The sequence below is a fragment of the Lygodium microphyllum genome, chromosome 29 (assembly GCF_053477565.2).
Source record: "Lygodium microphyllum isolate KBCC chromosome 29, Lygodium_microphyllum_v1.1.10, whole genome shotgun sequence".
NCBI classification, from domain to species: domain Eukaryota; kingdom Viridiplantae; phylum Streptophyta; class Polypodiopsida; order Schizaeales; family Lygodiaceae; genus Lygodium; species Lygodium microphyllum.
In genome coordinates, this window is record NC_141163.1 from 72920954 (window position 1) to 72938336 (window position 17383).

General features: G+C 37.9%; 1 protein-coding gene across 2 annotated transcripts; it reads left to right on the forward strand.

Moving 5' to 3' along the window:
- The first annotated feature begins 8446 nt into the window (after positions 1 to 8446).
- Positions 8447 to 10602, forward strand: LOC148010789 (high mobility group B protein 3-like). Of its 2 annotated transcripts, none has more exons than XM_087672052.1 (8): positions 8447 to 8604; positions 9034 to 9091; positions 9236 to 9367; positions 9451 to 9508; positions 9614 to 9658; positions 9740 to 9820; positions 9917 to 10000; positions 10133 to 10602. In XM_087672052.1, exons 2-8 carry the CDS (start codon positions 9054 to 9056, stop codon positions 10148 to 10150), a joined length of 456 nt encoding a protein of 151 aa, XP_087528178.1. In that variant the 5' UTR covers positions 8447 to 8604; positions 9034 to 9053; the 3' UTR covers positions 10151 to 10602. The 2 variants fall into 2 exon arrangements, with proteins under 2 accessions (XP_087528178.1, XP_087528176.1); XM_087672050.1 differs by having other exon boundaries at positions 8449 to 8604; positions 9050 to 9091.
- The last annotated feature ends 6781 nt before the right edge of the window (positions 10603 to 17383 follow it).

The following is a 17383-nucleotide window of genomic DNA, read 5'->3' on the forward strand; positions in this document are numbered from 1 at the left end:
GGTATGGTTTGGAAAAACCCCCTCACATGCTCATTTGTGCATCTTTGGTTATGAGGCTTTCTGCCATATTTCCAAGGACAAGCAGAATAAGTTGGATCCTAAGTTTAGGAGATTCATCTTTCTTAGTTATGGGGATGTAGATGAGATAGGCTATCACCTATGGGATCTGTAGGCTCAAAAGGTTATCCGCAGCCATGATGTTGTTTTCCATGAGGAGAAAATGCATAAGCAACTTGAACATGTCATTGAGATATGCATGTAATATTTCAGGAGGAGCCTCCTGCTACTATATAGCTAGCTAGACAGCTTGCACCAGTGTGGCCGATATGCTCTAGTGGCCCAGGTCCCTAATGCCTTGAGATTCTTCAATTTGTCCTAATGTTGTGTTGCTTGCTGACTTTGTCTTGATGCCATGCCAATGTTGACATGCACTGGTCATCACATCACACTCCAGCCTATTTGGTGGACAACCATACACTTGGGATAAGTCACATTAAAATATTTCTTTTTTGCTCAACCTTTAATCATAGAGGTTTAATTAATTCTTAAAGAGGGCAATTCATATGCAAATTGGAGCATTTAGTTTCTATTAAAATTTTTAACCAAAATTTAGGGGTTTTTAATAGTGATCTAAAATTCTTAAAATTTTCATTGATAAAATTTGGGGCTTTTCAAATTTGAGCTTGCTTTCATAAATTATCATCACCTCAATTAAATTTCCTACCCACCCCACCTAGTTCTTCCCCTAGCACAAAATTTGCCTTTCCTCTGCATACTCCACTAGTGACATCTCACATCATATTGGGGGGTTTCTTCAAACTTAGGCATAGCCTTTAGGACCTTTTCCTTTCTAAGCGGTGCAAATGCACCAATGCTAGAGACTTGATCTTTGTCTTGCATACTTTTGGGCTTTACGTTGGAACATCCTCTCAAGCTTTCCCTATGTGGATCAGTTTGTTGATACCATAGTTCACCCAAATGGCTTTACCTACTAGACTGATTGGTTATGTTTTCGTGCCTCAACTTCAGTAGCCCAATTGGCAACCATGGGCAGCAACAAGTCCAAGCATGAATCAATGGCCTCCACCATTGGACCCGCTTTATGGCCAAAAGGGTACTCTTGGAACTAAGGTTATCCCTCCATTTTTGAGATTGGTGAGCCTTCTCATAGTTAGGATGAGCCTCTCTTGAGCTCTCGCATTATCCATGCAGCCAATTCCCTCGCAAGACCCCCCCACACTGGCCAAACTCACCCACTCTCCTTAGGAGTCCCAATGGGCATTATCTAGCTTAGGCCCATGCTCGATAGTATGGTATTAATGGCCAGCATGGAAACAATGGGTAGTATGGGTTCAATGCACAACATGGCATGTATGGACATCATGGTAGAATAAGTTTAACACGAGTGGCTTTACAAGGCTAGGCATGTGAACACCAATGGACTAAAAGTATTTTTATATTTGCCAATTAGTGGCACCAAGTAACTCTCCAAATCGATCACTTTGCATACCATGTTATAGCAAATCTATAATGATGTGAGACTACTTATGTTAAGTTATTTGAATGTGCCTAACTATTCATGCTCTAAGATTCTTCAACTCAAATCTAAAATAACTACGAACTTGTATTGAATGGTTAACTCCATTATAGAGGGATAGGTATTAAGCAAAATTACAATCATAGAACTTTCTAACCCATCCTAATAATAAAATCTCACTTTTAAAGTTAATCTAAATGATTGGGCCCTTGCAACACACCTTGAGGATACAAATTGCTTTACAATTCTTGATTGACATTTAAAAGGGTTAACTTGCCCTTATATAAAAAGATGAATTATTCTCTACTTGCAAAAAACTAATGACATGATATAAAGTGATACTTTAGTAAAGAAAAAGAACTCAATTGACAATATCAAGTAAACAATTATGTAAACTTGTCAGCTTTAAAAATGAGCTGTGTGGAATGCACACAAACATTCATAAAATCCAAGAACTATAATTCATTTGTGTATGTAACACACCATATATATATTGCTCTTATGCCCATCTAAGAAAAATGATAATTGTCAACAAAGCTTTATAAAAGAAATCCACACATATATGCACTACATATTGTTAAGAGAATATCCATTTGAATAGTAAACAATAAATAGACTAATGGTACTCCATAAGTACACTGACTAAACGAGTGTGCATAATACTCCTACACATAAATGCCACAATTAGTTAGCATGGATATCATAGAATCACGTAGAAATTGGAATCCTCCATATAAATGATAAGCAATGTAGTCTCTTGGAAAAGACAAGCATCCCCATCAACTTTCCACTCAAGGGCATGGGGAAGAAACATGCTCCTTCCATGCCCACTAGGAATTAAACTCTTGTATGGAGTGTTTATAGATTGAGTGAGAAAGATATAGAATCTATAACATGTAGAAAAATGTAGCTTTGCTTAAACAATTAAAAAGAGAGTGTAGAGAGAGAGAGAGAGAGAGAGAGAGAGAGAGAGAGAGAGAGAGAGAGAGAGAGAGAGAGAGAGAGGGGGGGGGGGGAGGGAGGGAGGGAGGGAGGGAGGGAGGGAGGGAGGGGGAGGGGGAGGGGGAGGGGGAGGGGGAGGGGGAGGGGGAGGGGGAGGGAGGGAGAGAGGTTCCAAAAATTTCCAATACCATAGGTAGACAGAACACTTAGATACATGTAGGTTTTGAGTGTTTTTATTAATTTGGGGAAGTTCTCATTATATTAAGACTTTATTTGAACTTTTCAAACTGGGTGCACATCCCAGTTTTGGGATAATTGTGTTATGACACATGTGTACTCATAGCACATTGAACTCCTATTTTTTGACTTTAAAGTTTGAGTCCAAAGCTTTAAACTTTGATTTCAAAGCTTAAGTTTATTTTTGATTTGTTAAACAAATTAGAGTGTCTTCATATGGCATTATAAACCGAACTTTGCATTGACCTTTCGTATTATAAAGTCATAAGTTATAAGGATCAAGAAGCTTTATGAAGTTTGGAAGGTTTTCCAACCACGTGTTAGTATTAAGACAAATAATTATTGGCCTATTGTTGCTAGATGTTCCCATCCCTATTAAGGTTATAAGAACTAATTGGCCATTGTAGAAGTACAACTTATATGCCTATTGAGATTCATGGGTTTTCTACAACCCTATGCATGGAGCATGGTGTTCATTATGTTATCTAAGCTTTTTTGTGAAATGTGCAAGGTGTAGGCTTGCAATCTAGGCAAACTCGCAAATTGTGTAATGCACAATCAGTAAGAATGGTTGATAACACTAGCTAGGTTGGCATATCATGAACTTCTTATGGGGCTAGCAAATGTAAAACTTCGTGAATCAATTGCAAGTCCATCAACAACAAGTCTCTTCATTTGTAAGTAAATAAACTTGAGTGCCTATAAATAAGAGCAACTTACTTTCAATTAAATAGCTTTTAATCAAGTTCCTTATGTATTTAAATCATGCTCTATTTTAGAAGTATTATGCAAAGCTAAACAAGGCAATATAATTACAAGGGCATCCCAAGAGTAAGCGTGACCTTAAATATACTCGTGCTTTAATTATCATATTGGCAAGAAAGAAGAAGAGTTCAATAATGAAGAGTAATATGAATATGAAGAACAATAATTATGTGCACCAATCATCTCTTAAAAATAAGCTTTCACATTGGTAAAAGTTGGCAAAAAATGAAGAAGAGGAAAATAAAAAGAGAAAAGAAGAGGAAGATGACCAATAAAAAGAGGAAAGAAAGGAAAAGGAAGGGATGAAATATTTGTTCTGTTCATGGGAAATAGATTGTATATAATGTGGACCCCTTGAGAACAAACACTATGGCCTTGCCTATGGGTCGGCCAAAACTAAACACCAAGTTAATAAGTTTGAATAAATTATTTAGTGAGAGGCAGAGATACACCATCATATTTTGATGTACATGTATTGTACTATGTGCATTGTTGATCTTCTTGATGGGATGCCTATTGTACTTAGCTTTAAGAAAACATAAACTAACTTTCCACAAGTACTTAAAGTTATATGGCACCATCATGCTATTGTAGACAAAAAATAAATTTAAAAAAATTGAAGCATAACCTTGCAATTGATAAGTGTAGACCTTCTCTTTTGAACAAATGCAAATAAGATGATCCTCGACCAAACAACTAGACCTAAGTAAATTGTTTCTTAATAAGGAAATACAAGTGCTAGATTTGAGTAGAACTACAAAGTATGCGACTTGCTTAAGCATTTAGAGAGTATCAATTTTTGATCAATTCTCATGACTACATAAAAACTTTTTTTTTTTGGGACAACTTGTGAACTCTTACCATCTGAACTTGGAAGTTGAATAAGTGTTAAAAGCATGATACCAGTTACTTGGTATTTGTTACAAATATATTCCAAACCCACGAGTTATACTAGTTAAATTTTAGATGTTGCTTTTGTTGTTAACAACCCGATGACCTTCTAAATAAAATGTATTCGAAAATGCTAATAAGAAGAGGCATATATAATTGGTTAGGTTTTGTAAATTCTAGACATGGCAATGCAGGCACATGTGAACATGTTTAATTATCAGTTTAGTCAATCATCAAAGTGCATAAGAGTGGCATTGTGCCACTTGGACATGAACTTGCCTCATTTGAATGCATGCATAACTCATAATGGTCATAGTGTTCAGAATTTTTGTATTGAACAAATAGGTAACTAGCTAGATGAATCACACATTAACTATCAAAGAATAGATAAGTAGAACCTAATGGCAAAGTAGGCTCAACTAGATTCCCATCAAACACAACTCTTTGATGTATGTGTATGGGTATTAGGAAGGATGTGCTATCCTTGAGTGCAGATCAACAATAAAAAAATGAAGACTTCTTGCTGTGGATAATCGGCTATTTATGGACCATATATTCAAGTTTAGATACCCTTCTTAAGGGTCTCATTGATACTTATTGCGTTATTTTTTTGGACTCAATTGTGCATTTCTAAGTCTATATTATCTTGTTTGTATAAGAACAATCTCTTAGCTTGATGTGCTTGGAATACTTTGGCTTTGTGCTAACACATAACATACATAGACTTGAGTATTAGTATATAGATAATTGAAAACTCGTGAGCTCATAGCAACACATAATACTTTGTTTTTGATTTTGTCATTGTGACAATGGCCATGGTTAATAAGGCGGCTAGGTGTGTTGATAACCCCATGTAACTTTGCTAATTACCACCTTTTCTTATATAGTCTTCTTTAACAAAGGAAAAAGAAATGGAAAAGATGCATGCAACATCCAATGAAAGTCCTGCTTTGAGTGAGTGAGTGAGTTGTTGCTCTCATCCCAATAGGCATGAACAAGAACATTGTTTCTATAGAAGTTGTATTTAGAGTATACCACATGCATGCTTGACCTTATCTTTTAGAGAAGTCCCTAAGTCCATTTGGTTGTACATAGCCTATCTTGATTACACAAGTGATTTCATGCCTTCAAAATTAAATAGATGGACTATTGCTTACTCCACTAAGTGATTTAAAACTCCAATGTTGAAAATTTACGGTCCACCCACTATCAAATGCTTGGGCTAAATAACAAAACCATATTCTCATCCAACCAAAATAATCATGAATTTGAACAACAAAACTCATTTAGATAACATGTGATGGATGCAATTAACAGTTTTACTAGTTGTTATTCAATGAGCTACTAGTTCATGGAGTGCCCAAACTTGAGAACTCCTCAAAGTAACACGTAGACTTTGGCTTTTAACCTTCTAAAACACAACTATGATGAGTAGGTGGCCTAATTTGGTACATATACCTTTCTAAAGATCATTCTAATGCTTTTAAATTAATAACTTACATTGAATTAACCTTACATATCAAGGATCATGAGGCAACATCATTTTCGCTAATTATTGTTTAAGTTGCTAACTAATCATTATCATCATTGCTAAACCTATCATTATCACCACACTCCATGATTCATTTGTGTAATGATAGTAACTCTCTTGTATAGGCTCTTTAATGCGTGTTTAGTCACTCATGTGCTTTGCATAAATTAGAGCATGCACCTTCTATATACTTATGGAAAACAAGTGAAATTGAACCTTATTAACAAACATTTAAATCATGTCTCATTTAGACACTTTGCTCAACTATGGTAGGGTGCTTATATATGTATTTGTATCAATATGTAACCCAACAAATTGACATGCACTTGTGAACCATGGATATAATGGGCAACAAATTATATTTAACAAAAGTTTGCACATCTCATCCATTGCCTTAGATGCACACAAGGTGGTGAACTCCAAAGTGAATGGTTTCACACCAAGAGATGAGGATGATTCTCACTAAGAGTAGCAATTGTTAATCTTTTGAATCACTAGTTCGAGGCCCTTTGGATGTAAATGCTACATCAATAAAGTTGGATTTCCTCCTCATTTCAATGGCTTGGTTCACCTAGTTAATTTTTTTTTTGCTAAAATACCAAAGGTACATTTTGGAAGCTTTGGAAAATGCATTTAATGGGGATAAACACCCATGTGTGAATTCATTGTGACATGATAATCCATCAATGTAAACTTGCTTGGAGCAACACATGTTTATTACTGTTACTAGAGAGGAGGTATGAATCCATACATTGCTATATGGGCATTGCTAATCACAATCCATGCACACGAGATAGCTACCATGCTATAACCAAAGACCTTTTAATGCTCACCTTGGAAGATGCATTCTTTGGACACATGGAGACTATTTCAGCAGTGTTATACCTTCTACATATAAGATGTTTGTACATCTTGATAGCAAGTTTACATTGATAGATCGCATAATGAATCCATCAATGTAAACTTGCTTGGAGCAACATGTGTTTATTTTTGTTATCAGATAGGAGGTATGAATCCATACATTGCTATATGGGCATTGCTAATCACAATCCATGCACGTGAGATAGCTACCATGCCACAACCAGAGACCTTTTAATGCTCACCTTAGAAGATGCATTCTTTGGACACATGGAGACTATTTCAACTATGTTATACCTTCTACATATAGGATGTTCATACATCTTGATAGCCTATGAATTGGATGTACCTCCACTTATCTCTAAATACATGCATGTTCCAAGGCTCACCAGATTTATTTTTCTTTGTTATTTAGTATCGGTAATAGAAAACTTAGGGGGGCTTTGTGTAATAAGATTTATTTTCCAAGGCTCACTAGATTTATTTTTATTTGTTATTTGGTATTAGTAATAGAAAAATTTAGAGGGGCTTTGTGTAATAAGATTGAAATTGCATCAAACTTTAGCACAATGTTCAGTTGGTCATTCTCATGCATACAATGATATTGGATGTTAAAGATAAAAGATAAATACATGTAACCTTGAAAAGGATTATTGTTCACTGTGATAGATTGTAGGAAGTTAACACATCAAACAATTGCCAAAAGTTTTCTAACATTTGGTAATTTGCAAAAGCTCCAAAACACACAAAACAAGTCCTACCATTTTGGATATGATCTCATTTTGGCCCATAAATGCCTCTCGTGCATTTCAAAAGGGCTTATGTGAAGGTGCTCTTACTTTCACCTCACTAGATTCTTATAGAATCTTGCCATGATTCCTTAAGAGACTCTCAAGCACCTTGCACACCAAGTTACCATCCTCCCAAAAAGGCGATTAGAGTAAGTACCTTTTTCATGTAGCAACCCAACTCCTGTTCTACTACCCCCTCCCCTATAACCATGGGGAAATTTTGTGTGTATGGTGAAGGTGAACATGGACTCTACCAACCATAACACATGTTGCTGCCTCAATCGGCAAATTGTCATCACAGGATTTCAAAAGCATATACATGTTACTAGAAACTAGCGACATTTAACTGTTATTGCTTATCAACATGTGCACCCAAAAGAGATTGGTTAACTAAAAGTGAGTTATCGAAGTTAAACTTTTTAGGCAAACATGGTACCTTGTGCTTATTCAATGATAAGATAAACCCTCAGAGTTAGGCCGAGTTGGATCGCAAGAAAGGCCTATTTTAGCAATGCAAAGTGAACCTTCAAAAGGCACAAATGCACACGAAACTCTACGCTAATGAGAAAAGTGGTTAGGGAACCATCTTGACCCACCTATCATACTAGTAAAGAATAAAAAAAGAATGAAATTCTCTATAGGCATATCATGTACACGGCATATGACATCAACAGGACCTTGATATCTCTCTCTCTCTCGTAATCTACCACCTTCCCAAAAGGAGGGAGTTTTCCCAAGGCCTCTTGGAAATTTGAAATTCAAATTTCCAAAGGGGCAAAAATGATTTAGGCGCACGGGCGTGACCGGGAGCAGCCGGTGAGCCGGTGGCCAGTCATAGTCACCGGGGTGCCAAGGCTGGAGTCTTTGCGTGGGAGCATCCGGTAAACCCAAACCCAAAAAGGAACCCCTTTTTTGGGCCTCTCTTTCTTCTTCTTCGTCTTCTTCTTTCGTTCATTCTGTCTTCTTCTTCTGCCTCGCCTTCGACGTCGCGTTCCTCGCACGTGCATTACTTCGATCGATCCATCGCGGAACGCTCGCAGCTCTGCGTTCAGGTACTGTCTTCTGTTCTATTCTCTGCTCGTTTTAGGGATTTTCCATCAAAATTCATGATTCCGAGCTTTAAACTGTAGCAAGCATGGTCCTCTTTGGCCTTCTATGTCACGTATTGTGTTCCGCTCTCTTCTCTGCTTGTTTTAGGGTTTTCTCGCGAAATTTTTACGATATTGAGCCTTGAGCTGTATTACGCGTGGCCTTCTTTAGTCTTTTATGGTACTCTATTAGTATGCATGCCTCGATTCCTCACTTTTCCAGTCCATCTTTGTCCTTGTTGCTTCCTGTCGAGTGTCCTCGTAGTGAGTACTGTTCTGCTTGAGCTAGTTTCAATAATTTTCGACGGAATATCATTTGTCAAGTACATGCATTACAGGGACAGCATATAATCTTTTCAGCTGTTTGTACGTATGTTTGATTTTACTGTAAAGTTTGTGTTTTCTACAGAGTTATGAAGGACGTGAAAGCTAAGATCAAGGACGATATCAAGTAAGTTTTTTGTGTCTTTGTTGATTCTAGGTGTCTGACCATTTTTTGTTGTCCCATCTTTCCACTTAAACGACTTTTTTTTTGGATGAGGGGGAGGAGGGAGTTCCGTGTGACCATTTTGACCTCTGTTATCGATCTATGCAGGGAGGCAAAGAAAAGACAGCAACTTAATGTGAAGGAGCAAAATGCAAAGAAAAGACAAGCTCGCAAGGACCGCAAGGCCAAGAAAGATCCAAACAAACCTAAGAGGGCACCGACTGCCTTCTTTATTTTTCTGTAAGTAAAGTTATCCAGAGTCAGTGCATTTCTGAAAAGAAATCATAGCTTCTGATCTGTAAATGGCTTTCACGGTGATACAGTGAGGAGTTTAGAGAAGACTATAAGAAAGAGCATCCTGATGTCAAGGGTGTGACTGCGGTAAGTCCTGATGCTTCAGAAGTGAGTCAGCAGTCACGTCAATATTGTAGAACATGTTGTTCGTGCGTGTACCGGTGTTGCAAATGATGATGCCTTTTGCTGCAGGTTGGAAAAGCTTGTGGTGACAGGTGGAAAGGAATGTCTGAACAGGTAGCTTCTTGTGATCCTGTTTACCTTGTTGAAGCTCTAGATTTTTCTTCAAGGTCATCATTGATAGAGTTGTTTCTATAGGACAAAGCACCCTATGTTGCCAAAGCTGCTCAGAAGAGAGCTGAGTATGAGAAGGCACTTGCCTCTTACAACAGGAAGCTGGTAATGCTCACAGAACTATACAAGTCCTTGCTGAATGTGAATGTTATGGCTGTGCTGTGATTTTCAATATATATTAAGTTGGCTGTGTATATGTAGAGTTCTGGTGCTAGTGCTCAAGATGAGGCTGATGGATCAGAGCGATCCAAATCTGAAATCAATGATGATGATGAAGATGAGGAGGTAAGTGGTAGTGAAATCCTGGTTTTGTACTTGTCCTGTTGTAATATCTTTGAGGTCATGAATATACCCAAGTATGTGAGTGATCTGGCTTCCTGTTGTTTTTGACTTTGCTTTTGTGTGTGTATATTGCAGGATGAAGAGGATGACTAAATGAAACTCAATAAGCCTTTTTGCTTCACACAGCTCCTAAAGGGAGCTGCAGTCACAAGTATCAAATCGAATGTGGAAGCTTTTACCATGGTTGGCTCTCTCAGGTGCTCTTTTTTTTGTGCAAGTGCATTATAGCATGATGAGTGCCTATCAAACCTGGACCAGCTCAGCCTCTGTATAAAAGGTGATGTCTGGCAATTCTCAAGGTTCTTGATAGTTGTTCCAAGCCCAACTTTGTATGCAGAAGTAGTCTTTTATGGTTATTGTATTGCTGCCATTATGGCCGTTGAATGCTTGGAACTCTCAAGAGCCCTTGTTATTAATGTTACTTGGGCTTTCCCCATTAAGAGCCCATAATATCTTCCAAAAGCTAACAATTATCTAGTTCTACTTATTATTGCTTAATTTAAAGAAAACTAGGAATACCATTGCACTAGTTTTTTTTTGTTGAATCTTATTCTTTTGTGCTTCCTCTTTTTTGCCAGTGAAGTGCAAATCTGGTTATGGTTGATGGGTGCCTATAAGCATCTTGTGGTACTGCTGCATTCCCAAAGATTTAAATGGAAGTATGCATGACATCTGTAGAAAATAAGTCTCAAGTTTCTGACTGTCCTTATGTAAACTTGGTTTATTTTTGTAGGAATTAAGTCTTGTTTTTGACTGTCCTTCGAGAAACTTGGTTTATGCTTGGGCTACTAGATTTTGTTTTTTCCATCCTTGCACTGGTTCTGCCAAAGATACTGCATCAGATCCTTTAGCAATTCAAGTCGAAAAGACCAATGCTAGAGAAGACTTCTGAGATATAGTGAATGCTAGTCCATATGTTCATTTTCCATAGTGCTTCATGAGCTCTTTCTATGCTAAAGACCTGTGGTTGGTTGCTCCTTTCAATTATCTATCATTCTCTTGGTGACTTAAAGAGAGCCATTCTCTTGGCCTCCTGAACAGTCTTGTGCTATGTTAAACAATTGAATTTACTGGTCTTTAGAAGTGGGGTGTTCTAGATCTAGTAAAGTGAATTCACATCGTTTAGAACTCAAGGAAACCTGTGTTCTCACTTTTGGACTTCATTATTGGAATCTCAAGCAATTTTATTGCACTGTATGCAAGTAAAACATGTGGATCTAGTTATTTTTGAGCATAGTTTTAACAACAAAAAAGAATAGAGAAAATGATATATATGTACTGTTATCTGTCATTTAGTAGGGTATACTTGTTTAAATTGTGCTGTACATGTAGCAGAATGCCTTCAATAAAATTGCCTGAAATGGGCTGTAATGCACCATTTTAAGATTGGTGGCGGGCTGAACATATTGCATATGATAGCATGTTATAACATGGTTAAAGTCTTGACTTTAAGCTCGATCCATAGTGGACAGCTATTTTATTTGTGGGTGTCGTGCTCTGAGCTCTGCTTAAATTGCGTGTGAGAAGTTCTTTAATGGTTGACGTTCTTTAATGGTTGGGTGGTCTCATTTTGACCTTTGCCTAGCTTTCTCAATTGAAAGCTTAAGGTATAGCCTACCCACTAATGGTTGGTCTCATTCTGGTATTTGATTGCTTTTTGATTGTAGTTTTTCTTTGATGAGTAGAAAACAAAGCTTTAGCATTGATGTTAGGGCTATACATCTTGAGTTGTGACAAAGAGGCCTTAACATGACAGTGATCATCGTTACTTCTCAAAATTAGAGCCTTCACTGCAATCTTCATAGCCAATTGATTTTTGAAGTTATACTCCAATGGTCAATAGCCCTAAGTTAGCTAATGGCTTTTAGAGACTCTTGTCTTAGATGCCCAACATTCCCAATGGTTAGGGAGAACATTTTGAAGGTCGGTCTCTTTGGAATCACTTTTCAACATTCCATATTGGCTCAAAAAGTATGCCGTCCCAAAAGACACGGATCACTAATTCTTCTCTTTTTTGTTAAGGAGATAAAAGAAGTTTCTTAGATAAAAATTTCAAGCAAGAAACTTAATGGTTGTGATCCTCCACAAGACAATGGAAGTTTGGGTATGGGATTTGATTACAAGAAACTTAATGGTTGCGGTCCTCCACAAGACAATGGAAGTTTGGGTATCAGATTTATTTCCAAACCCCTTTTTGATCTATTCTAGTTTTCAAATTTGATGGGGGTAAAACCTTTTCCAAGCCATCCAATTATTAAGGATTTTATTTGTTCCACCTATCATATCCTTTTACACGTGACCAAGTCATAGATCTGTTTTGTTGTTTTTGATCATCTAGTTTGATTAGCATCTACAATAGAAAGGGTGGTTAGCCAATTATCTGTTTTCAATTGTAGAACCCTAATTGTCCTATCATTCTCTTTATCATTCAGCTGGAATACTCTTAATTTCCTTATTGGTGCAAAAGGAAGTCGTTAAGGGGTCAGATACATACCTCTACGCTTTTAACATGTTTAAAGATGAAGATCCAGATTATGCTTGAGTTGCAATGTTGATGTAGCATAGATTGTGGTAGCCATTGAGATATTTTTCATAAATATTAGCTTGTTGACGAATGACAATGACAAATTACACCATTTCTTTATCTTTGCTCTTGACTTACCACAAAACCATTGAAATATTTGCTTCACAATGATAAGCCACCCCTTAGGCAATTGAGATATGTAGAAATCTTGTGTTTAATCTTTTTGAAGCAATAATAAGTCAACCCAATGGTTAAGCTCTCTGAAGCTTTGGGACACCATGTTGATCTTGGGTTTATGATGAGGTTGACAACAAGTTTAATGTACATCTGACGTAAAGTGTCATCAACTTGGTATTAAAGAGTTGTCATCAACGAGGAATCTGAAAGTAAGACTATGGTCATTCGGGAGAGACACCTTTAGTAACATTGTTCTATTTTTCCTTAAAACTCTTTGTAAGAGGATCAATTATAAGGAGAAAAGTGGCAAGACAAGGAGATATCTTTCGAGGCAACCTTGCCTAATGGAGCTTCTAAGCTCAAAGGGAAGAGAGCCTACCATTAATGCTCATTGTAGCCTTGCTATTTGTGAAGCAAAAATCTTCACAAACACGTCTAAAAACCCAAAGTTTTTAAAGTAGCCAAAATGAATGGCCAACTTTCATAAGTCTTATCATCCATATTGATAAGGACAGGACGTACCAGAGAACTCAGAGCTAAATTGACAGACTTGACAAGATTAGGAATGGCATCTTGCATCTTCCTATTTTGAATAATTCCATACTTGATGATACTTGCTGATGATGAACTACCTTGGGTGGCAAATAGAGACTTCACCCTAAACTCCCAAGAGCTTAGCTAATATCTTGTTGAGCGGCATCCTTAGATGCTTCCAGTGGTTTGCCTCTTCCTCTTAGCACTCTAGGGAATCAAGTTGATTAGACCCCTATTGAACTCCCTCAAATGGTTTAGCATATTGACCAGGTCAGGAGCATAAATATATCCCAAATCTTATAGAGAACACTTTGATTGGCGGCCCATTTAGACGAGAGAACTGATTCAATAGTGGATTTGCATTGTATCACCAAAAAAACCATGCGGCTTGTCCTGTTGTATCAACCTCTTCAAGCTTCGTATCCACAATTGTTGCCAAATGCTTCTTAAACACTAGTAGGATATCGCAATCGTCTTTCCATGCTGCTCCACCATCATCTACAACAGAGATGATGGCCAATCTTTCATGCTGCATCTTCAAGAGAACCAAGGAAGAAAAAAGATAGTCCATCCTCAAGGAGGTTTCAATTTGCCTTCAACTATTTTAGAAACTTTAGCAAGCAAATTTTCTCCATCTTGCAAGAAATTTTAACTTCTTCCAACAAACGATGGAGAGAAAGATTAACATGATTATCCCTAACAACAGAAAGCAATTGGTCTCTCTATGCTTGATGCTACTTTCAAGATGGTTCCGCGTCATATTAGCTTGAACTCAACCATGCCTCTTAGACTCGGCTGCATTTGACTCAATGCACACCGACCAGCTATAGTCGAGGAGTTGCTTAACATCATCAAGAAAAGAACTAGAAAAACAGAAAGGCAATGGGTCATCCATGGCTTGAGAAACATGACAACTTACACGGTAAACAGTATATACGTGTGATCTGAGGAAGTAATTAATGCAACCCATAGACGTGCACCTCCCAATAATCCACCATGCATCATGATTCCCATACATCGTGTCAAGATGAGCTACTTGCCAAGTACTCCCAACATGCCTCTTGTGCTAGTGAAAAGGAATCAAATCCATCACTTCTTACAAGCATCAATCTCAATGAACATGCGCATACAAATTTCTGCCAAGCATTATACATTTCCTTGGAAAAGTATAGACTCGAAGCCATGAGATCTATCCCCTTTAAGTCATATTCCAATCTCCCACTAGTAGGATTAGACTGTTCAAGCTTATCCTTGAGATCGCTTCATAGCTTGGATCTTGAGGCTGAAACCGTCGGTGCATCGGTGCATACACAAAGCCTACGAGGATTTTCTCCCCACTAAACTTGTTATGCATAACAATGCGTAAGCCATCTAGCCAAGGAGGATGAGAGTGTTGGTCGCAAAGAATGCAGACCCTCATCTCAACCTTGAGGGATACCAACACCAGTTGTAACAATGAGTCCGGTCAAGCCACAGTTCCAAACAGGGCATTCGTGGTTCAACACTCCTTCAAGGGAGAAGGATGAACACCAGGGTAACAGATAGACCAGATGACCCCGAAAGCCAACAAAAGACCCAGAATCCAAATCCAATCGCACTCCAATGTGGAGCCCAGGAGAACCCAATAACATCTTCTGCCTATAAACCTATGCTAAACCGCATCCATGCAGACACGTGCGTCCACTGTGGAGTAGGCAAACGATCATGATGTGGGTAGGAGGGCGAAGAGGATGAATTATCAAAGAACCAGTGCATATGGGGGAGGCAACAAAGCTCGCGCAAGAGAATCAGGGCTGAGAGAGCGATTCAACGAGGCACGCACGAATTGCAGCCAGTATTAAGTAACAAAGGCCGTCCAATCTTCAAAGCACCAGTTGCGTTCTCGCGCCCTCGAGTTGAGGAGAGAAATGCAGAGTTTTTCTCACTTCATGGGGCGGGCGACCTCCAACTAGTGATTTTTTATTTGATGCTGCCTCTCTTCTTTGTCAATTAATCACCCACCTAGACCATAACGAGTGCTCGTCGATTGCATGTCTGATGAGTCTATACAGCTTCCTGTCTTCAGGCAATTGAAGTGGGCACACGTAGAAGGGTTTTAAGGACGATTGGGAAATGCTCATGCAAATGGTCTTCTCCCTTAACTATCTTGCTATTTGACTCTATACACTCGATTGTTCTCGGAGTTATTTGGCAATTTCATGCGCAACAGCTTGTCATATCTTTATGGAGATATTTTTTTCCCCAAAAAATCATCATTAGTTGTTATGGATCTTGACAAGTGGAGAAATAGTGGCGATAGTCGCTAACTAGACATGCGGGATTCTATGTGACCCGGAACACCTTCTCTACATAGATTCTAGGAGAGGTGCTTCTAGACTATAAGGGAACTTGTTCCACATTTTGTAGTATATTTAAGATGCCTACATTGGGAGGAAGGGTTTTCATAATGTCGAAGGAGTGTGCTCCTTTAAGAACATACAATTTGTTGCTCCCTCATGCATTTTGATTGCATTTCTCTATTGAGTCTGTATAGCTTTGTCTTGATGCAATTGCAATGTGCACATGCAATAGGGACTTGAGATAAGGAAATGACAAGATGGGTAACCTATTATAAAATGAGTGAGTAAATTGGAGGGGGAAAGTTGTAGGAAGTCAAATGTATAATTTGGGCTTTTCAAGTGGCATTGATGTTAGAGAATTTTAAGAGAACGAAGTGCATTTTTGGAAACCTAAGGGAAAAAGTTAGTAATTGGACCTCAATGGCTTGGGTGTTGCATGTCAAATTGCTACAATGTTGTTTCATTTGCCTAGTAGGTTGGAACACATGCTTTGGGATTCTTAGATGGGAAAATGCTTTTGGGTGAAGTAAAGCAAGGACATGTATTTAGCTCCTATCTCAATCAAATTTGTGAAGAAGTAAAGGAATTCAGGAGGGCTTCAACCCATAAGTTTACATTAAGAAAGTGATGCCTTGAGAGTAAAATTGCTACACGTCTTAGATGTAGGAAGTATCTTGCTAGTGGATTTATTGGACTATAAGAACATGCAAGTTTGCAAGCCTTGGGGGCTTATGAGTGTGGATCTAATGATGTCTCAAGTGTTGAAGAAAATTCAGAAGTAAGGTAGATTCTTAATCCTCATTGACTTGTGGGAGAGGACTTTTGAGTAATATAAAATAAGGTAAAATTTTGAAGGAGCTATAAGTTGGAAAAAATATATTTTGAACTTGGGCTTTTGATCCACTACTTGCCATAACCTTAGGGAGAAAAGAAATGTACTTAGGGAAACTTGGAGTAGGCAAGGTGTGCCAAGGGATAAAATCAAATGAAGGTGTTCACACATTTTACAAAGATAGCTATATATGCAAACTGCCCAAAGGCTTCAAATTATGTTGGGAGGTTGTAACTAGCAAATATGTTAACTTCTTAGTTGTTGACAATGTACATGGAACTTTCTCTATGCACCTTTTAAATTAGTGGGGGATTGTGAAGCAATGCTTGAATACTAAGATGATTAGGACAACGAAGAGAAATTGGAAACTATAGGTGGAAAAGATGCGTAACTTTATGGGGATTGAACACTGTAGAGGAGCAATGGTAGATATCTTAAAAAAGAATTGGTCCTTAGGGTTGTTGCTCAAAAATATGGTGGTGTAGAAAATCATCATTGGTGCAATTATCATAGGAGAAAGGCTTTCACAAATGGAAGATATCCTTGTGGTAGGAAGGAGTCTAAAGCATTTTTTGGAATGGATACATAACAAAAATGTCTAGTAGGAAATGCTCTTCCAACATGGTATACAAAGAGATGTCTATGAGAGAATGGAATTTTGCATCTTTGGTAGATTGAGGATGTGGGATAAATGTAGAGAGCTTGGATCCAAGTTATAAGAGTTATCACTCTCCAAGCAATATGGGAAGCTAGGATCAAGCTAGTTTTTGAGAAGGTCAAGTTAGAAGTCATGTGGGAGGTAATATATATATCGAGATAGAAGTCAACCAGGAAGTAGTATGTAAGGCAAAACAATACTACGTCATAACTCATATGTTAGGGAAGTTTGAAAAAAGGATTTTGCAATGGTAATGAGTATA

Coding starts and splice junctions, on each gene's coding strand:
- LOC148010789 (XM_087672052.1), top strand. CDS start 9,054: ATGAAGGACGTGAAAGCTAAGATCAAGGACGATATCAA. Junction 9,509..9,613: donor ATGTCAAGGGTGTGACTGCG/GTAAGTCCTGAT, acceptor CTTTTGCTGCAG/GTTGGAAAAGCTTGTGGTGA. Junction 9,659..9,739: donor GGAAAGGAATGTCTGAACAG/GTAGCTTCTTGT, acceptor TTGTTTCTATAG/GACAAAGCACCCTATGTTGC.